The 22,983-nt window shown below is 42.7% G+C and overlaps 1 protein-coding gene across 1 annotated transcript in view; it reads right to left on the reverse strand.

Annotated features, from left to right (window-relative positions):
- Positions 1–22,983, reverse strand: part of HSD17B4 (hydroxysteroid 17-beta dehydrogenase 4) — a 396,885-nt gene that overhangs the window by 175,244 nt on the left and 198,658 nt on the right. Inside the window, exons 14-15 of the mRNA XM_068247101.1 lie at positions 14,361–14,412; positions 3,660–3,731 (exon numbers count right to left, since the gene is read on the reverse strand). Coding sequence (XP_068103202.1) covers positions 3,660–3,731; positions 14,361–14,412 — 124 coding nt within the window. The remainder of the gene's footprint in view (positions 1–3,659; positions 3,732–14,360; positions 14,413–22,983) is intronic.

Here is a 22,983-nt window from a genome sequence, read left to right on the forward strand (position 1 = left end):
GAGCCAAAAACACTGCATCACACATTTGGGCGACAGAGGCTTCAGCACAGTACTCTGTGGCACACGATCACTTGTAGTTTGATCTGAGTATTTTATATTATGCCACTGCCTAAGCATGTGCAAAATAATAAACCAATGTTCATCTGACTAAACTCTAGATTACAATAGTCATCTCACAGATCACTCTAGGACTGGATTATTTAACCACAAAACAAAACTCAACACACATCTGGCGAGTGATATTTAATGTAGCCTAACCTCTTTAAAGGGATACTGTAGGGGGGGGGGTCGGGGGAAAATGAGCTGAACTTACCCGGGGCTTCTAATGGTCCCCCGCAGACATCCTGTGTTGGCGCAGCCACTCCCCAATGCTCCAGCCCCGCCTCCGGTTCACTTCTGGAATTTCTGACTTTAAAGTCAGAAAACCACTGCACCTGCGTTGCCGTGTCCTCGCTCCCGCTGATGTCACCAGGAGTGTACTGCGCAGACACAGACCATACTGGGCCTGCGCTGTGCACTCTTGATGACATCAGCGGGATCGAGGACACGGCAACGCAGGCGCAGTGGTTTTCTGACTTTAAAGTCAGAAATTCCAGAAGTGAACCGGAGGCGGGGCCGGAGCATCGGTGAGCGGCTGCACGGGCACAGGATGTCTGCGGGGGACCATTAGAAGCCCCGGGTAAGTTCAGCTCATTTTCCCCCGACCCCCTACAGTATCCCTTTAAATTAGGAAGGGCATATTCATGGTAGACTACACTGGTATACCTTTGCTGTGTCAAATATATTTTAAAGCATTAAAATATCTGCACATTATCTGCACCCATACAAACAAAGGTAAACAATCCCAAGTCTTTGTGGATTGCAACATTATGAAATATTTGATGGTATTAATTATTATATTACAAATGAAGATGTTCTTATAAGATCACCCTCCATGAGATAGTGAGAAGTAGTGTTGTGCACTACGAGTAGCTACCAGTACCATAGGGGGGGTTAACTTACCTATGCTGCCGCCTATAGCTGATGCGTTCCACCTGCGGTCCATGTAACTCCACTACTTCCTCCTTCAAACTTGAATGAAGGAAAACAGTGAAGTCGGGCTCCTGCGACTGGGAGCGCTCTGCAACTGCGCTGTAGTTACTGCTCAGGCATTTTAGGAGTAGGTGGATAGATACAATTGTTTATCTAATTAGTTTCACCTTGGGTTTACGTAAAGCAAAATAGATGTGGGTTCCATAGATGTCAATGCTTAGCTATGTCATGACATTTGCCTTTTGCACTATTCGTAATGTGTGGCCCTGGGCCTCAAATTGTTTTCTCTACTGTTCTGTATTGCTATACAACTGCACATTGTGCTTTTTTTTTCCTTTTTTCTATTTTTTTTTAAATAGATTACTTTGTTAAAGTCATCAGATCAGAGAGCATTATCGTGAGACCTCTCCCATTACTTGACATCCTCCACTGCACCAGACTGCGCTCCAGAACATTGAGGATTGCCAACAACCCTTCACACCCTGGTCACCGCTTCTTTAGTTGGCTACCATCAGGACGCAGGTTCTGGGCCATCTCCACCAGAACTTCAAGACTCCTTTTTCCCCTCTGCAGTTAAACCGCGCACCCCCAAGGTTGCATTTCAAATAGACTTAGATGTCTAATGAAATTCTGCTTTCATAATTTTTAACTTAAGTTTTACATTTCATAATTTTTCTGTGATTTGTTGTACTATTACTGCACTTTGTTGTACTGTTGCACTAGCAAACACTTTTATGTACTACTGTTGTACTATTACTGTGCTTTTGTCATACTATTCCTACTTTCCACTGTGCCTTGTTGTACCATTCTACCTCTACTCTGAGCCATGAAATGTGCAAATCCAAACTCTGGGTACGACGTAGTCATGCTTGGCGAATAAGAGGTTTATTTTCTGTTCTGGTTTCGGTTCTGATAAAAAAAAATGAAAAGGGGTATTCTTGCACACTACATGCGATTCCGATTTTAATTGATTTTCACATGCGATTCTGATTTCCAATCAGTACTGCATGCTGCGTTTTTTCTGCGTTTTTCTTTTGATAGCATTCAGGGAAAATTGGAATCACAAGTCGGAATCGCAAATTGGATTTGCAGTGTGCAGGGAGCCTATTCAAGAGAATCTTAAAGGGAGTCTAAAGCCAAACACAAAAAATCCTAGACACCATATTTTTCGCCGTATAAGACGCACCTAGGTTTAGAGGGCAAAAACCAGGGGGAAAAATAAAATAATTTAAAATAAACCTGTTGCGTCCATATTTCAGGAACGTCTTGTACATAACCTCCCCCAAATGGTGTCCCCCATGTGTCCTTCTATGTCCCCATGTCTCCCCATGTGTCCTCTTGTCACCCCTATGTGTCCTCCTGTCACCCCCAAGTGGGGCAAGGGACCCAGTGACACAAAGAGGAGAAGGTAGAGGCAAGCGGGGGGTAGACAGCCACAGTGGGCACACAGGCGGGGAATCCCCGATGACGGCGAGTCGGCGGTTCGTATCGGAGGGTGTTCATAGGTCGGGGATTCCCTGCTATAGGACGCAGGGACTTTTCCTCCCCATTTTGGGGGGAGAAAAAGTGTGTCTTATACAGTGGAAAATACGGTTCTTACCTAACGAGGGGGAAGGCTCTGAGTCCTATAGAGCCCTTCTGTTCCTCTCCTCATCCTCATCGACTGTTCTCTTCCGCTGCGGGTAGGCTTTAGAAGACTTCAGGAGCTCGGGCGGCTCCATACTGCGCACGCTCTCTCGTGCATGTGCAGTATGGAGCTGCCAGTCTTCAGGAGCACTTGGGCTCCCAAAGACTTCTGAAGCCTCTCGCATTGGGAAATTTGAACGGGGCAACCTGCAGGGAAAAAAAGAGGATGAGGAGAGGAAACAGGAGGGCTCTATAGGACCCAGAGCCTCCTCTCCTAAAGTATCTGGTTTGGGGTTTTTTTTGCCTTCAGATTCAATTTAAAAAGTAAAAAATGTAATGAATCTGATTGGGTATTTAAAAATATCTCTCTTTATTGTATAGGGGAGCAGGGTGAGATAACTCATGAGACAAGTGTTGTGCATCAGGGACTATTCACATTACAGTTATGAATATTGAGATACAGAAGAGACTTGGACCTGATGCTCATACCACTGGTAATATTACCGGCAGTATGTGCATCAGGCCCTCTATGAGGTGACAGACACGTACAGGATAATTTAAGATGACGGGAGTTCTCTGTTGGCTTCTGTCAGATAAAAGAATGGATCAGAAATGCCATAAAAAAAAGGCATGTGATGTAGACATTACATAAAGATAATGGGTGCAGCCTTCACTCTGTCTGTCTCGCTGCCTGATTAGAAATTCTCAGCACTGCTCTCTTTTCTGCCTGAAATGACCTTCACTTCGATCAGAAATGTGAATGGTTTCTAGTCCTCTAGCTGCAAATTGCTTTGGTGTGAAATGCTTTTGACAGAGTTTTGTATTAAGGAGGCAATGTGAAAGCAAACTGTATATGTGTTCACTAATAAAACTAACAAGTCTCCGATAAGTGAGAAGTGCAATTTGCTTTGAGTACAGAGGAGGTGGCATTAACCGTTTGCATTACTTGAAGCGGTTGGCAATGTGCAGAAGACTGAGCCTGCCGCAGACAATGTACGTACCATCCAATAAGATGAGAGCACCGGAGCCTTTGTCCAAAATATCTGCCACCGTGGCTTCTGAGCGCATATCTCCTGCAATGTAAGAAAACAATCAGTATTCAGAAAAATGCAAGGAAAAGCAAAACTGCTGCCAACAAGAAGAATATCATTTCATTCTTCCCAGAAGGCACTAGGCTCATTTCTCAGATATCTTGTACCTACAAATCGAATGTGCAGTATAATCAATTGTGATGTAAACAGACAACAAAAAAATTACTACAACAGTAATTATAATGAGAAGAATCAGATAAGAAATATGCAGTGAAGGGGTTTCGGAGTGGATTATTCATATAGATTTTTTGTAAAATACTGTAAAATTATCTCAGTACAGGCAGTACCTACATACGAACGATGAGAGTCCCCAATTTTTCATATATACAAAGTTTTCTCCATGTACAAAATATAATGTATTTTTTATCACTTATTTTGGTTGTTACAGTATTGAATAAACTGTTTGAAGTAGTTTAAAACAAATTAAAAGAATGCTGAAAACCATGAAAAGAAAAAAATGATTCTTTATCCGTGTTTCACTATGTATAAAACATGACTCAACTTACAAACAATTTCAACATGAAAACAAACTCCTGGAACATAACCTGTTTGTAACTAGGGGAAGGCCTTTATATGTTCTACTCTTCCACCCAACAAGTAAGTATATCCATTATATTGCGCCCGCTTTGCAATGCCACAAATTTCATATCCGCGAGCCCCGACCCCCGTGATTTGCGACAAAGAAGGTAAAATTCTATGTCTGCTATGCAATGCCGCAATTTGCATTTCCGGAAGCCCCCAGTGCCCAAGATTCTATCGTGCACCTCCGGGCTTTAGCTTGTTTGCCGTTAATCAGGTGCCTTCCGCATGCCCAAATTCACCACCATCCCTGCATATTGCGACCCTGCGACGGGGTTGGGGGCGGGATGATGAGATAATTTTTCATTTACTGTTTAAAATAACTTTTCAGCACTCTGCAATTGAAAAAGTACCAAAAAGTAAATGAAAAATACCCTGAGTATTTTCTTGCTCGTTGGTGGCTTGAAAGGCATTTTATTCAGAAGGTGTGAAAACGTCACCTAGGAGAAAACTTGCACAGAGAAATACTGTAATGTGACTTTACAGTGACAGGGTAGCATAGGTCAACTGGATGAAGAAATGTTTCAGGTCTTCAAAGCAATTCAGCAATTAAAAAAAACCTTGAAAACCTTTAAAAGACCTAACTTCATGGTGATCGCTACACTGTCAACTCACAATATAAAATCAGGAATTCCTTGGGAAAATTAGTGAGATGTACATCATCGATCTAAATTCAGTTGCAGCAGCCAAGCAGTCACACCTTACAGACATGGGGGACTGATAAGCAGGCAGCACTCATTTCCATAAGGAAAAATGTCCAATAAAGAGTGACAGCAACAGTGGATTTCAGAATGTCAATCCTTTTTTTAAGCAGAGCAGAACATACTGTATATTTATAAGAAAGAGTAGAGGAGTAGCAGTAAAAGGTCTAGCTGGAAGATAGAGCAATGAGCAAGGCAGCGTGCTGTAGAAATCCACATATTGTACTTGTGTTACATCATTATAGAGATGGATTCTTATTTGTTACTGTGGGCTAATGCACACCACACATCACTACTCTGTTTAACTGACTGAGCCTGAAAGAAAACAACAGTCTTTGCCACTCTCAGGATTCTATAAAAGACAAGCGGTTTATTCTCTGCAGGTTTGTGGTTGAGGTTGATTAGAACCACACTGAACAGCTGATTAATCAATGAAATATTGCTTCTTCATAGGGTAATTAAAATAGCTTCAATTCTTGATGACCCAATAATTAAACCTACATAAAATGAATTCGCAGGGGACTGGTGAACCATGAACTCCACTGGCAAAAATTTCAATCTAGCACATAAGGATGCAAGAAATGATTTCTGAAACAGATTGCAGACTGTCACCAACATGTATTTGTGCTGTAGATGAGGCTGGTTATTAGCCATGATTGAAACAACGGCACACATTCAACGAGTGTGAAATATTCAGAAAATGTAATAAAATGTTTAAGCAAAGTAGCTAGGGTGAACTTAAAGTGACCCTCTGGTGAGAGGGATATGGAGGCTGCCATATGTGTTTCCTCCTATAGAATGCCAATTGCCTGGCTGTTCTCCTGATCCAGGATTAGTACGCATATAAGACGCACTGAGTAACGTTTGACTACACTAACCTAACCCCATGCTTGAACCCCGTAGATAAGGAATGGTGCTACCCCTAACGCTCGCTCCCCCACAGGCACTGTGCGGGCCTTATGGGGAGGTTCATTTAGAAAAACATTTACAGTTGTTCTTTGGTCGCTTTAAGTTTGTGTTTATTTTCACTCAGCATTATAATTATACTTAAAGTGGAGCCAAACACTTTCAAGGGGGCAGAGGGTGCTGGTGGCCACACACCATAACATTTTTTAAATATCTATTAAATTTAAGAATTGCAATCCATTTTTCTGACTGATTGTGACATTTCAAAAATGTGACCATTTATCTGATAGGAAAGTGCATGGTGTGTACCAGTTATTCAGCAACTACCGGTATATGTTTAAAGCGGACCCAAACCAAACATTTTTTTTAATTTAAAAAATATTTAGTTGCCACACTCTGACACATACAAAGATAAATAAACACTCCTTCAAACCTATGATCATTTCAGTGCATGCTTTTCACCCTTCTTTTCATAGCTAGGGTTATACTGGGGGCAGCCATTAGCAATTCCTCCATTGCCGGACACCATCTACTCCACCAGTTTGCCGGAAAAATGCCGGCAATTTGAAAGGAAGGGGAGGGGTTCCTCCAATAAATGTAAAATATTTTATATTTGTCATCATGCAGCTGAAAAAAGGCTGCTATTTATTATTATAATTTAGAAAATAGATTTTATTTCTGAAATCTTGTATTTTTAATTTGGGTCCACTTTAATAAAGACCTTTCATTGTATGCTGTGTAAGGACCAGAGGGTGCTGGTCCCGTAAATCGCCGCTTCCCGACGAATCACCGCAATGATCCGCCGCTCCCGATGAACACGCCGCTCTGTCCCCGCCGCAGGCTGCTCTCTCTGCCGTCGCTATGACGGCAGAGCGCTGTGCGCCGGTCAGGAGCCGCTTTCATTGGCTCCTGACCCTGTCATTCCATGTAAGCCAATGAGAGCGGCTTACATGAATGACGGCTCATGAATGAAAACGGCTTATGCCTGGCTCACAGTGCTCTGCCGTCATAGAGGCGGCAGGGCAGCAACGAGCGGCGGGGGCAGAGCGGACCAAGCGGTGGAGACGGGCAGGGGCGCGCAGTCAATGGGACGTAGAGTTTACGTCCTGTCAGGACCGCAGCGCCCCCTGCCCGCCGTAGATTCGCACTCGCTCGGTCCGCAGGTAGTTAAGGAGAGGTCGCTTATGACAACTGTTGTTGAAACAGGTGTCCCAAGTGGCAACTTAACCACATTTTGGTGACCATGTGAGATCCAGCTATGGCTTAATGCCGAATGCCACGAAGACAAAACAGGAGTTGAAATCTGTGTTTTATCTTAGCTAACAACCTCTAACCCCATTTAGATGGTCTGTTTGAATTAAGGCATCTTAATGACATGTATTTATGCTTGAAAAAAATATCTGTTTTCCCTTTTGATGTTGCATGTATAAAGCTGTCTGTACCACCAGCTTGCAAACTAACAGGATATAAGTCCGACGAAGGCTGCAAGGCTGAAAGCTTGCTTATTTTTATTCATTTTTAGTTAGCCAATAAATAGTATCATTCTGATTTTAAACTTTTTGCTTTTACTGATGGCCAACACGGTACAATACCCTACTGCTCTTACTTCATTTCAGAATTAAAAATAAATTGGATGGAGTCAGAATTTAAATTCTCATTTTTTTATAACCATACATTCCGGCGTATGAAAGACGCTAAAATATATACTTTGAGATATACTCGCCCTAGATGACTACCCCCTCTTGACAGTTGGACATTTGTATACTGTACTGTATGTACTGGTGCTAAACTGTATAAACAGGTACAGATACTAGCGCTGTACTGTATGTGGTACCCAGAATACAACAACCAGCCAATTACAGCAAGCGATGTACCTTACCGGCGATTGGCTGATTGTTGTATACAAAGCCTGCTTGGATTGGTCAGCTATCCCGGTTTCCAAGACTATCAGAGCAGTAGCACAAACATGCCTCTTTCAACTGTCTGGCCCGCCCTTGTATACTATTACATTCTTCTCTGCCTCTCAGATCTCGCACATGCATGCCTGCAGTGTTCAGGACTGAGAGGCAGAGAAGGAGGTACGGTAATACTTTACTTTTCACCATATACATGCTGCCACTTGGAGAAATCATACAAAAACATGGCCTGACATATCATTGCTATGCTGATGACACCCAGCTATATTTGTCATTCAAACCTGATGTCACAGACCCTACTCCACAAATAAACTCATGCTTAGCTGAGCTTCAGGAGTGGATGAATATTAATTGGCTAAAACTTAATGCTGACAAAACTGAGGTTCTTGTTATCGAGGGCCAGGGCTCAACAGCAAAGCATCCCCAGTCTCAACCGACACCACTAAGGATAGGGAGCTCAGACCTGAAAAACTCAGACTGTGTGCGCAGCCTGGGAGTACTGATTGGTGGGAAATTAAGCTTCAGGAATCAAATCTCAGCTGTTGTGAAACATTCCTTCTTTCATCTAAGTAATATTGCAAAGATTAAACACCTAATTCCTTCAGAGGACCTTCCAACCCTAGTTCATGCCTTCGTCACATCAAGGTTAGACTACTGCAACGCCCTCTACACAGGCCTGCATAAGAAAGACTTTTGCCACCTGCAATCAGCACAGAATGCTGCCGCAAGGCTGTTAACAAGCCAACCCCGCCATTGCCACATAACATCAACCCTGAGCTCACTCCACTGGCTACCGATAAAATGGAGAATTCTGTTTAAGATTGGCTTACGGACATTCAAATCCTTGCACAATCTGGGCCCTGGATACCTGAAGGACTTGTTACAACTGCATCACACCCCCCACAATCTTAGTTCAAAAGGACGTAACACCATGGTCATCCCCAAAGTCCACCTCAAAACCTTTGGAGACAGAGCCTTTTGTCATGCTGCCCCTACACTTTGGAACTCCCTGCCACACCCAATCAGGACAGCTCCATCCCTGGAAGTATTTAAGTCTAAACTGAAAACGTACCACTTTAGTCTGGCATTCATCTGACTATCTCCTCTGTAACACAACCCAGCCTGCAACCCTGTATTAATCTGAGACACAACTATGCGCTTTGAGTCCTATGGGAGAAAAACGCTTTACAAATGTTATTGTATTGTATTATTGTATAATAGGGTACAATGGCAGGCCACACGTGTGAAAGAGGGGTGTTTTTATGGGCACAGCGCCTTTTTCTTTTTTCCATACCCTGGGCGTCCCCGATGCCTGCAGCTTGCTCCACCCTTCACTTACACCTTTCCAGTGAGGTGCCCCATCACCTTGGGACTGTGTTAAAGAGACTCTAACAAAAATGTCATCCTGTTTTCTACCATCCTACAAGTTCCTAAACCTATTCTAATGTGCTCTGGCTTACTGCAGCACTTTCTACCATCACCGTCTCTGTAATAAATCAATGTATCTTTCCCTTGTCGGACTTGTCGCCCTGTGTCTGGAAGGCTGCCAACTCTTTGTGCTGATCTGTTGTGCACACCCCTCTCCAGGCCCCTCTATGCACACTCTAGTGTGTGTGTTATTTACATAAGCCAGCAGCGTCTCTGCTCTTATCAGTGAAAGAGAGCTGGATAAAAATCCTCCTCTGTTAGGCTGTGAAAGGAGCTGGCTGACACATACTGAGGAATAACAGACAGGAAGAAACGATCAGCCTCACAGCCTGTCACTAGTATTCAGTGGATGAAAGCTGCAGGGGGACAGAAGGTAAACACACAAGTGATCTCTTGAGATTCAAAAGGAAGGCAGCACGGTGGCGCAGTGGTTAGCTCTCTCACCTTGCAGCACTGGGTCCCCGGTTTGAATCCCAGCCAGGGCACTATCTGCAAAGAGTTTGTATGTTCTCTCCGTGTCTGCGTGGGTTTCCTCCGGGCACTCCGGTTTCCTCCCACATTCCAAAAACATACAGATAAGTTAATTGGCTCCCCCTAAAAATTGGCCCTAGACTACAGTACTTACACTACATAATATAGACATATGGCAATGGTAGGGATTTGATTGTGAGCTCCTTTGAGGGACAGTTAGTGACAAGAAAAAAAAATAAAATATATATATATATATATATATATATATATATATATATATATATATATATATATATATATATATATATATATATATATATATATATATATACACACACTGTACAGCGCTGCGTAATATGTCGGCGCTATATAAATACTAAATAATAATTAAAAAAAAAATATACAGCCTGCTTTTGTATGGATGTATTTTCTATGTGTAGACATACTGTACATCAACCTACTTCCTGTTTTGGTGGCCATTTTGTTTGTTTATAAACAAACTTTTTAAAACTGTTTTTGACTATTTTTAATGCGGCGGGGAACGGCGAAATTGTGACAGAGGGGAATAGGAGATGTCCCCTAACGCACTGGTATGTTTATTTTTGTGCGATTTTAACAATACAGATTCTCTTTAAGTCACTTCTTTCCAGGAATCCTGATGAGTGGATTTTCCAGTGAGGTACCCCATCACCTTGGGACCGTGTTAAGTCATTTCTTTCCAAGAATTCTGATTAAAGTGGATTTTCTCATACAGCACCGCCCTTGCTGCTTTCATACGGTCGCTGCATATGGTGGGAATGCGGCTGCGGACGTCTTGAGCTCCCCCCACCGTATGTGGTAACCACAGATTCTCCAGTCCGGCTCGGAAGTTTCAGCACCCGCCCGATAAGATGACACCCGACTTTTAAGAACATTTTCTTGGGTTAAAAAGTAGTCTTATACACCAGAATATACAGTACTCATCAACTTTTCTCCCATAAACAGCATGCGAAAAAAAAAACCTACTGCTAATGACTGAGCTTAAACAAAATGACATTTGCTGCAGTCTTTAGAACCATTAAAACCGTTATGAATAAAAAGTCAGACCAATCCGCGAAGTGTTACCCTTTCCACAATTTTCAAGGTCATGAATATAACATTTAAAAGAGCAACCTTGAAATTGTACAATCACATAAACGGGTCTCAAAGGTGCTCTCAAGTTGAATATTTAACACTTACACGTCACTTGGGAAACACATGAAAACTGCTGCAGGATTGCAGTAAAAAAAAGAAAAAGAAAAAAAAAAATCGACAGCTTTCTAAGTAGGGCTCTTCACAGGAGAGTTACATGCATTTTCTCTTTACATGCCTCTTAAAAAAAAAATTAAAAAAATGATGAATTCAGTTTGCATCTTGCGGAAAGTCCTTACAACACTTGTGGAGAAAATCCATTTAGCCACAGTAAGCTCACCACAGTGCCCACTGAGAGTCAGCTGGCAGCAACGAAAGCGTTTTAGAGCTCGTCGGCGCTTGACCATTTCACCACCAGAAAAACTGACTGGGCATAATAAATCAGTGCGCACTTATCTCCTGGCCACAAAAATGGTCGTTTAGCTAAATGTCTCCATCTGCTAGGCCGGTTAAGATAAATTTATGGATGGCTCTCCAGATAGATCTGGATGTCCCTTAAAACAAGTACAATTTTAAAAGAAATACAACATCTTGAGGAGCACTGGTGCCCATTTAGACAGCAGATGAAACAATATTGTTGGCCATAGCAAAAAGACATCTGGAATAGGATTAACAGTTCACAATTGACCAATTCTATAAAATAAATGTATTTTAAATTCTAAAACTTCGCAGCAAGAAAAAAAAAAATATGGTTGTTCATGTTACGGGAGATATTACTACTAAATTAAACAACATCTGTTAGTTTTACAAGCAAATAAAATTGAAAGGGTGGGTAATTTATTAAAGCGGAATATAACCCTGCATTTCAACTTTGCTCTAAAACATTATTTACAGCATATTATATGCAAAAAGCATTTTTTTTTACTAGACCAGCATTGGAAGGGTTAAACACAGAGGTTTTAAGTTCCGTGCAGACGTTCAGATAGTTACATTCTATTTAGTTAGATGTATCTATTGATAAACAGTTACACACTCTTTGGCTGTCCTCCAAGCTCCTTCTCAGTGAGAGAGATGAGTCACAATAAACACTTAAAAGATACATATTTGTAAACAAAAAGTATCTAACTGAAGTTCGGATGCATCTGCAGAAATCTCTAGGGACTTTAAAGCCCTGTGTAACCCTTCCAATGCTGGTCTAGTAAAAAAAAAAATGCTGGTTGCATATAATATACTGTAAATAATGTTTTAGAGCAAAGTTGAAATGCAGGGTTATATTCCGCTTTAAGCTATGTACACACATCTGCTGAAACAGACGATAACAACCGTTTCAGATGATGATCGTTCTGTGTATATGTTATGGCCAGAACCCGATGTCTGGCCACTTTGGGTTCTGGCCGGTCAAAGCTAAAAATGGCTGGCTGAAGCAGCCAGTGTGCGAAACGGGGACTTTTTGCGGACTTTGGCTGGCCAGAACTCATTTTAGCTAGATGTGGCCAGCCAAGTCCCGAAGTGCCGTTCCCCCGACGCAAATTACCTCCTTTCTGTGCCTTCCTGTCCACTGCTGCCGCCTATTTTTTCTCATAGTCTCCGTGCCCCCCTCTCATGCCTTCCTTTCCACTGCTGCTGCCGCCTACTTTTTCTCGTAGTCTAAGGTACCCCCTATAATGCAAGGCCCCGGGGCTTACTTTCAATGCTGCTGGCTGCAGCTGCTTTCTTCTTTCCCGTATGGACCCGGGGCTGGTTTGTATGCTGCCGGCTGCAGCTGATACCCCTGCCGCCTTACCTCTTCTGTCTTCTTCCCGCTGTCTTCTCTCCTTCCTTCTCTGCCTTCTCTTCCATCTTCTCATCCCGAACAGTGCACCGCTCCCGGCCCCCTCATTTGAAATGGACCTGAACTCTTCCACAGGACTGAAGGAAAACATCGCAAAATGCACCCTGTATGTATTTAGAGAGTTTATCCTGCTTAATCCCCCCTCGCCTGTGACTATTCACCATTGTAATTTGATCTCTCCTGTGTCACCTGACTACCAGGGCAGAGCATCTATTTTGAAAGCACAGGATGTTAACAATAGGTCTACCTCCTTGAAAGCAGGAAGTAAAAAAATGGCAGATTTATTGCAGGATTAGTATCAGCTGTGACAAAGAAAGGTTATTATGCTATTGAATATTTTTCGGAACAGAGAGGAAGTTTCTGAGCGCCTTTCATACTGCCGGACAGGATCCTTGATGTTCTGGAATTTGCACATTTTGGACTTTGGCCAGTTGAATTTTGCAAACTAGCCGGCCAATGTCAGAAATTCCCAACATTTTGGACTTTGGCCGACGTCAAATCGGCCAATTCTAAAAATGGCTGGCCAATTCCCACTTTGGGCGATTTCTGGTTTTGGTCATAAGATATTCATCGGCCTCTGATCAATCCTCCTCGAGCATCGTAAAAAAATTCCTTCCTGTCGGATCCTTCACAACACCCCATGCCAAGACACAACGACCACTAGGCCCACAAGATTGTTCCCAGAAATGTCAGCCGAGGGATTGTTTGCTGTGTTCTATTAGGTGGCCTTACCTGAACCTTCCCAGAACACAGTAAAGTTGCTGAAAAACAATAAACTAGGATATGTGCAACAGAAATAATGTATACAAACCCGCAAGAAGAACATTTGACTACAGAGGCACAAACTCCAATTTGCTAGGCTTTTAACAACTGTATGAAGTTTCAATATGACTCCTCATTTTTCAGGAATGTGTTGGTCTCCAGCCAATAGCTGATCACTATGGATGCATCTGCTGGCGAAGGATTGTCTGCATTTCAAAGCTTAAAACATTTCTACTATCCAAGTTTGCAGGTAGGACCAGGCCAAGGTGAGAGCAGCTGAGGCGCAGTGTAGGAGAGGGCACACAACTCACTCAGCTATCATTCCCCTATTGTGTTTGTAGCAGGGAGAAATAAGAAAAGGGAATACATGGCAGTAAATGCAAGCCACATAACAAGAGATTAAGGTGTTGGGGGTCCTGGGACGCCTCCTAATCTAATAGCAATCCGTGCGTGATGGCTGTGGTCGGAGGGATGGAGTGGCGCACTTTGGTGTATCAGCCTTGGACGCTGGAGGACCTTGTCCCAGCTCTGTTCGCAGGAGACCATTTCAAAATGTTAGTGGCCCTAAAATGTTACCTGGTAATTTCTCCTATGCAAATTTAGTATGTGTAGTTACAAAACTGTATACCTGTATGTATACCCACTCGATTACCGTACTTAGGAATTAGTCAGTTCGATATAAGTCCTTCAAGCCTGGCTTATTCCCCCCAAAATATGGCAATTGAGGATAGCACAATAGGAGTCATGTTGTAATGATGTGTTAAAGAACTTTACATAATAGTGTATGCCACGGGCTGAACTTTGAGGGGACGGTGGTCTTCTTCAACTTTGAGTCAGTGAAACACCACAGTTTGAAACAGAATCAACCATTTAAGATTCAACTTTTACTAATGAGACAGGCCCTCACCTGAGGTTGGAATAGGCTTGTAGAGTTCAAGGTACTGCTCTCCATGAAGAACCTGGGCAAGAGACACAGGAATTGTTAGCTTGTCTTTTCTAGAAACGTGGAGACATTTCTAAGTTGTCTGCTTTACATTACTTTCATGAAAAGGCCTACAGACACTCTTGCTGTAATAATACAATAACATTTCTCCTATAGGACTCAAAGTACACCTCTCCACTTTGTGGTAGCAGAAGATAGAACATTGCCAGAGGAAAAAAAAACAAGGCTGAAACAGAGTTTCAAAAGTAGTCTTTTCTTTTACTGCATCACACATTGTGCCTACTTTATCCACCGGAAGCATCAGCTACTGCAGTAGGCATATCAGGCAATGTTATATGAGGAGACACACTTGCTGTGTATAGCCCTCTACCTACAAAACTACCTCTCTTGCTATCACAGGCACTAAACGTCATTGTACTAGAATGCTCTTGCCTAACCCCTGTGCTGTTGTGCCTAGCTTGCGGTTATTCCTATATACTAGCCTAGCTTGGCTTTTATACCAGTTATGCAGTTGTTTAAAAACGGAATCTGAAGCTTAATTTAAAAAAACAAAAACAAAAAACAGATACTCCTATAAAGCTTTCCTGTTCTCCTCCAAGTCCCTGCATTCCCCTGTCAGTAGTCTACGACCTACGGATCGTAGACTGCTCTCTTCCGCTTCGGTGGAGCTTCGGTCTTTGATAGTACTCAGGCTTCCGCAGGAGGATGGCTCTGTACTGTGCATGGTAGATAAGTATCTGTTTTTATTTTTAATAACGCTTCATACTTCATGTATGTGCTACTTTGCAGTGTTAATTACAACAGAGAGAGAAAATGTGTGCTTCAACCAAGTGAACCTGACAAATCTGGCTTTGCAAATTTGGCCTATTGGCTAATCACGAGACATTGCTCATGCAAATAAGCATTTGCTTTCGCATGCCTAAATATGCAGGGTCAAAAACCAAAAACCGCAAAACAATCGCCCTGCGGGAATCAGTTCATGCTATACAGCACTATCCAGGGGCGCCACGAGGAGGCTTCCCATTGCCCCCATACAACCTCTGTTGTAATTAGCATTGCATTTTCTTTTCTTTGGGGGCAGGTGGTGAGTGGCTTGTTTTAGGAGGTGAGAGCCCTGGAGCAGGCTATTTGCACCTGTCCTCCCCTTATGTGTCGCGCCCAGGATATGCGCATATAGCAGAACGCAATGGACGTTAAGGTAAGTGCCTGTTTTTAACCCAGGGAGGTGTGTGCGGGCGGCTCTTCCCGGCGCTGATCACGCTGAGGAGACCGCCTGCACCCCACAGCCTCCACCTCCGGGGTGCCGCTGTGTGGGTTCCAGGCGGTGAGAGTGCCTGGGACCCCCGCGGCCCCCCGGTTGTATGGGGGCAATAGGAAGCCTCCTCGTGGCGCCTCTGGATAGTGCTGTATAGCATGAACTGATTCCCGCAGGGCGATTGTTTTGCGGTTTTTGGTTTTTGACCCTGCATATTTAGGCATGCGAAAGCAAATGCTTATTTGCATGAGCAATGTCTCGTGATTAGCCAATAGGCCAAATTTGCAAAGCCAGATTTGTCAGGTTCACTTGGTTGAAGTACACATTTTCTCTCTCTGTTGTAATTAGCACTACTTTGCAGTGTTTGCTGCTGTTTGTGTGTACGAACAGGTCTTGCCTCTGCCTGACACTGCCTTCTCCTGAACTCTCTTGCTGTCCTGCTGTATAGTATTTGTACATCATCTGGCTCAACATCCTTTTCCAGCTCCTATCCACTAATCCTGGGCTGATCTAATTCGACTCATCCATATCAACTCTCTTGTTAACTGCTTGCAGTGTATATCTACTACATACTTCAAAGACATTTTATTTCACTTACATATAAGTACGTCAACAGCACAAGTATTACAGGTCTGTTAATGAGCGGTTTCATTAAAGACTAGGGCTGGCAGTGCTGTCGCTGAAAGTTCTGTTGGAACTAAGCTCTCATTCAGTGACTAATCTTTACTCACTATTATGTCTTGCACTGATGCATCACATTCTATATTTGGCTAAACATGTTAGGAGAAAATCTCTGAGGCTAAAATAATAAATAAACGAGGGAGTGTTCTGAGTAGCTGCCTCAGTTGAAGTTATCATAAAGAGTTTGTATGTTTTCTCCGTGTCTGCGTGGGTTTCCACCAGGCACTCCGGTTTCCTCCCACATTCCAAAAAAACATACGGATAAGTTAATTGGCTCCCCCTAAAATTGGCCCTAGACTACAGAACTTACACTACATAATATAGACATATGGCAATGGTAGGGATTAGATTGTGAACTCCTTTGAGGGACAGTTAGCGACAAGACAATATACATCATACAACATATATATATATATATATACACACACACACACACACTGTACAGCGCTGCGTAATATGTCGGCGCTATATAAATGCTAAATAATAATAATAATATTAATCATAAGTAACATCATCAGACTTTAAAGAGGTTTTCTGGAATGGGTTAACTTCAAACTCCTTTGTAAGGCTGCTCTCTACTTTGCATGGAGAAAGGCAGGAGATAAGAGCAGACAAGTTATAAGCTGCCTCTCTTGTTCAGCTACTATTAGCTATACAGTAATAAACAGGAATTGTTAGAATTGATTTAACCTCCCTGGCAATATTTCCAGATTTAGGGACTAAAAGCCGTGCAATTTTTTTACAAGCTTTTAGACCCCAAAAATCAAGAAAAATAAAAAACATACCACAGAGAGACCTATAGCAGCTCCTGCATATAACGCACTCATGTACAGGATTACCAAGCCGCGGCTTTTTGTCCCAAGCCTGACTCAGGATCACCACTGAGGCGAAGGGTTGATTCCCAAACAGCCTGATTGCACCCTACAAATACATTTCAGTAGTGAGTCTTGCCCAAAGATTCCTTTCTGTTTTATATACACAGAACATTTATATTGTGCTTTTCTCCTGGCGGACTCAAAGCGCCAGAGCTGCAGCCACTAGGACGCACTCTATAGGCAGTAGCAGTGTTAGGGAGTCTTGCCCAAGGTCCTACTGAATAGGTGCTGGCTTACTGAACAGGCAGAGCCGAGATTCGAACCCTGGTCTCCTGTGTCAGAGGCAGAGCCCTTAACCATTACACTCCCAGCCACCATTACACTATCCAGTCACCATACTGGCTTGAGACACAATTTGAGCCCTGGTAAAAGGTTTAGATCCAACCTCAAAGGCAACAGCCTTATCAGTACACTATCCAAGTGACCCTACAATATTTTAACTTTATCATTATACTGTATTAAGTTTACTTTTTGACTTTACTTTGTGTATATATATTATATATACACACAATACAGATGTAATTTTGGAATAAGAAAGAATTCTTTTTTAAAGAGAACCTGAGCCAAAGTTCTGTTTCAGAAATGCATACAAGTCCCTGACTTACCAACGCCTGACTTACCAACCCCGCCGATATGAACAACATGCATTCTGTGTTTCCATGGGAACAAGTAAAAAAAATATTCAAATTGGACTGTACAGAGGGCAGAGGTGACACAGAGGGGGACACTGGATGCACAGGTGGACACAGAGGAGGTACAGGGGACAGAGATGGCACAACGTTCCGACTTAAGAACAGATGAGGTTAAGAACGAACCTACAGTCCCTATCTCGTTCGTTAACCGGGGACTACCTGTACTTACATGAGGAGAGGATCCTTCAGAGGCTTCCGATACTGTCCTCTGGTCCTCAACTGCTGCTGGGACCACCCAGCTGATCTGGGCCGCGCTCCTCTTAAGGCACAAGTGTGGCCGTACTGGAGCAGTTTTGGATTACTGCACAGGCATGGCCATACTCGCACAGGCGCAGCACGTCAGATCTTGTGCCAGAAGAGTAGCATGGCCCCGATCAGATTCTCAACAAGCTGGTAATCGTTGGAGGTTCCGCAAGCTTCAACAGGGGACGGGAGGAGGCTGTGGGAAGCTTCATTCATTTTCCAAGGCTTCCCTCTTCTTAAGTAAGTATGTACATTCATAGAGAAAACGGTGTAGGCAGCGCTTCCAAATACAGAAGGCTGCACCTGAATTGAATGGATTGGAAGCGCTGCCTACACCTTTTTCTCTATGTAGAAGTTCTCTAAGTATACTTGTGGTAGCCTGCATCCAATCTGCATTCAAATTTTAGATTAGGGACTAGCACATAAATTTGCACTTAATTTGCATAATTTTGCATCTGATGTGGATTCAAGGCGTGTATTTAGCCCCTGGGGGTCTGTACACGCCTCTTAATGGTTTATAAGCCAGTTGCAGCCTGTGAGCGCTGTCATTTTTGTTTGTCTGCCAAGTATGTACATTCGTGTACATTTTAAAATCACTGCCTTAGGAAAAAGCTATTTTAGGTTTTGAATAGTGTAGAAAAGTATTTCAAAATTCTTGTGTGATTGTATTGCTGTCTGTCTCCCCATCTAGCAGCACCACACTTATCTGGGCAGGAAGTGGATACATCTCCCCAGCATGGACAGATAACAACAAATGAATTGTTAACACAGTTGTGAAAGCGCTGCAGTAATAATAAAAGCCAAAGATAAATACAAGGAGAGTGCGCTTTCTCCTCGGTTGGTATTTTTCGATTTTACATGTTATCTGGTATGTTGAATAAGTGCACATCATAACATAAACCTCTACATATGAGTCCTTATTATCCGGTCTTATCAAATAGCAAAAAAAAAAAAATGGATTTACAATCAGGAAGTGAAGCATATCCTTGATGCGACTTGTCCCTGAAGAGTTACGAGACAGTGATGAAACTAGTCGGGCGGAGCTTGGGAGGACGAGGATGCAACCTGGTCTATGTACCTATATGCCGACGGGGGAGACTGCAGTACCAGATGCAAGTGAGAGACGTGTGGCTGTGACAGTGACCCTGAGTGAACAGAGTCTGCTAAAAGGACAGCGCGGGAGAGCCCGTTATCAAACTCTGTGCCCATATACCACAAGCGGAGAATGTGAGTGCAAAGTTTTAATAAAGATTTTAAGTTTAAACCCCAAGAAACCCTTGCCTTTTTTATTTTTGTTGCAGCTAAGCAAACTATTGCCAGGGCATGGAAGAAGCAGCTTGTCCCCTTTGAGGAGGTGAAAACTAGAGTTTCAAACTTTATGACCCAAGAACAGCTGGCTGGTACCCTTCTTGACAAGCGTGACAAGATAGATAAAATTTAGAAACCCTGGAAATCCTACCTAACTATCACATGTATATAAACCACCAGTCACAAAGCAAGTAGCTCTTGGTCCCATGGTTCGACGTTAATTTCCCCCCCCCCACACACACCCCAACTGTTCCCTCTCTTTTTGCCTGTTCTCTTTTCTTCATTTTTTTCTCTCCTCTCCTTTTTTTTCTCCTCTTTCGTTATTTGTCTTTAATGTTACCTGGTCCTCTTCACAAGCAGTTGAGGTTGGGTTTAGGATAGGAGGGGTTTAATGTTCCTGTCCTGGACTCTTCAGCCACTCTGGGCTGTAGGGTTCAGCTGGTTACACTAGGAGGGTTGATCCATCCCAGTTTTTGCATTGAGTCATGGTTCCCACGTAGAATGTTGTTAATCCAGAGTTATGATGTGGGATATGTTATTCCCTATATTTTGTATTGTATTGCTACATTTTCTTTCTTTTTTTTTTTTTTAAAGATTCTTTATTTAGTGCAAAAAGAGAAATATATACAATACAGCCAATAATTAAGCACAAAGTTTTATGACCAATAAAGACATTGAGCATAAGTTACCTGAAATCGGGAGCGTTATTATATATGCTCGAAACAGACCGTAAAGGGTGCACGACTATTGTTGTCCCGAGTGAGGTAATTTCTGACTATTTTAGTGCTAAGAAAAATTGTGATCACCTGAAATATATCAGCTTAAGCGTGGCCTAAAAATGTGGCACATTACACTAATGTTATCTCAGGAATATAAGAGAGTGGGAAAGAGAGTAGTGAGTAGTTGAAGATAGATGGGATCCCAGCGAGCCCCGGCTCGGCTAGGACCCAGGAGAAAGCAGAAAGAGAAGAATAGAAGGCCAAAGAAGAAGGAGAATTCCGCCGGACCCGACCCAGTTTGCCCCATGTCTTAAGTTCAAGCCTAAGTAGAGTGTTATCGCAAATTGGGACCCCAACACGAGGGGTAGGTGAAATAGATCGTCAGTCCTGTATAGTATCAGAGGTTGTTAAGGGGAGTCATGTGGCATTTGTTTGTATTCATCGGATTCTAGGAAGATGTTCCAGTGTATCCACGTGGCAGAAAACACCTCATCTCTACCATAAATTGTATGTGTAAGAGATTCCATTTGATACATATATTTTAGCTCATTGATCCATTCCTGGATCGTGGGCGCCTTTGTGTCTTTCCAGTGTCTGGCTATTAAGATTCTGGCCGCTTGGATCAAGTGTCTAGATAAGGATCTTTTACATTTTTTATAAGGTTTTGGGGTATTATGAAGAAGGTAATAAGATGGGTCTGAAGAAGGTTCCCCATCAGTGAGAATTTTAATGTATTTTTGGACTTCACACCAAAAGGGTTGGATAGCTTCACAGTTTCAAAAAATATGTAGTAGAGTACCCGTTTCTTTATTACATCTCCAGCATATAGAGCTAGTGAGTGGGTAAAACTTATGTAACCTACTTGGAGTGAGACACCACCTGGTCAGTATTTTGTAATTTGATTCTTTTATCCTAGAGGACATAGATGCTTTCTGATTAAGGTTAAGCATTTTCTGCAATTGTTCCTCTGAGAATTGGGTTTTTAAGTCCTGTTCCCATTTTTGTTTGAGTTCTTGTGACCATTTGGAATCTGCCACCAAGATTTGATAGATAAGTGAGAGTGTCTTACTGGTTGCTCCTACAGCCATACAAAGGGTTGCAAATTGTGACAACGGTCGCGATAATTGATCTTTATTGCCTAGAGAACTGAGAAAATGAATGAACTGTATATGACTCCACTAATCCAAGAAGGGGCAGGAACGTTGTTCACGTAGTTGGCTCAGTGTTTTCCACGTATTATTGTGGAGAAAATCTTGAGCTCGAGGAGTTTCTCCCATTCTCCAGGCAATATATCTTTGAGAGGAGCATCCTAGGGGGAATGTAGGGTTGCTGAAAATAGGAATCAAAGGGGATGGCCAAGGGGACAATTCAGGTAGATGGCGAGTTTTATGCAAGGCGGATAATGTGGCATTGATCGATATGTATTCACTAGACATCTTAGCTGACGTCCACGGAAACAGCGTTAGATCCCTACCCACAAGGTCCTGTTCTAGGGTGACCCATCTTTTTTGAATTGAGTGTCTATGCCAGTCTACCAGACGCACTAATGATGCTGCTAGATAATATTTTCTTAGATCAGGAACTGCCAAACCTCCCATGGTTTTCGGTAGAACAAGTGCAGTATATCTAATGCGTGGAGGCCTGCTCTTCCAGATGAAACCTGCAAACATCTTTATCATAATTTTGAAATGTTCATTCGGGAGGGTGATTGGGATGGTCTGGTAAAGATATAAAATGCGTGGTAGAACATTCATTTTTAGAATGTTTATCCGGCCCAGCCATGTAAAGTGGGGTTTATCCCAGCGCTTTAAGTCATCCTCCAGGGTCTTGATCAAGGGTCTGAAATTTAGGTTATATAGATTATTTAATGCTACTGGGATGCGGATTCCCAGGTATGTAATTGCATTTGGCGGCCATTTATAGGGGAAATTTTGCTTTATGAGTAAATTAAGATCGTTTGACATAGATATCCCCATAGCTTGACACTTTTCGGGTTGATCTTAAAGTTTGAAAGGGAGCGATATTTCCCCAATTCTAACTCCAGAGATGGTAAAGAAATATGAGGATTGGTTAGGTAAACCAGTAAGTCATCGGCGTAGGCCGCCACCTTGTGCTCAGATGTGGGAAGTTTAGGGCCTGTTATGTCGGGGTTTTTACAAATCGAGAGCAAGAGAGGTTCCAGGGACAAGGCGAAAATTAAGGGTGAGAGGGGACAGCCTTGCCTGGTGCCATTAGCAATAGAAAAGGAGGGAGAGACAACACCATTAACCCTTACTTGTGCCGTGGGAGCAGAGTATAAGGTTAAGATCCATTTCAGCATATGAGGGCCCATACCTATATGATGTAAGGTGGCTTCAAAAATTTCCAATCAACTCTATCGAAAGCCTTTTCAGCGTCTGTGGATAGAAGTAATAAAGGGGTGTGTGATTTATGTGCCCATTGAATGATATCAATTGTCCGAATGGTGTTGTCTCTCGCCTCTCGATGAGGGATAAAGCCTGCTTGATCAGAGTGTACAAGGGTGTCCATAAGAGGGGATAATCTGTTAGCTAAGATTTTGGCAAATAGTTTAAGATCTACATTCAGTAGTGAGATGGGCCGGTAGTTAGAGCACAAAGTGGCGTCCTTACCCAGCTTTGGTATAATAGCAATTTGAGCTGCTAGCATGTCTCTAGGAAGTTGTAAAACATTGTCATCTCCCTCGATTAAGGCATTAAGGGAAGTAAGCAGGTGAGGAATTAAAATATCTTTGAAGGCTTTGTAATATTCTAAGGGTAGGCCATCGGGCCCTGGGGCTTTGCCTGAGGAGGATTC

This window comes from Hyperolius riggenbachi, chromosome 1 (genome assembly GCF_040937935.1).
Source record: "Hyperolius riggenbachi isolate aHypRig1 chromosome 1, aHypRig1.pri, whole genome shotgun sequence".
NCBI lineage: Eukaryota > Metazoa > Chordata > Amphibia > Anura > Hyperoliidae > Hyperolius > Hyperolius riggenbachi.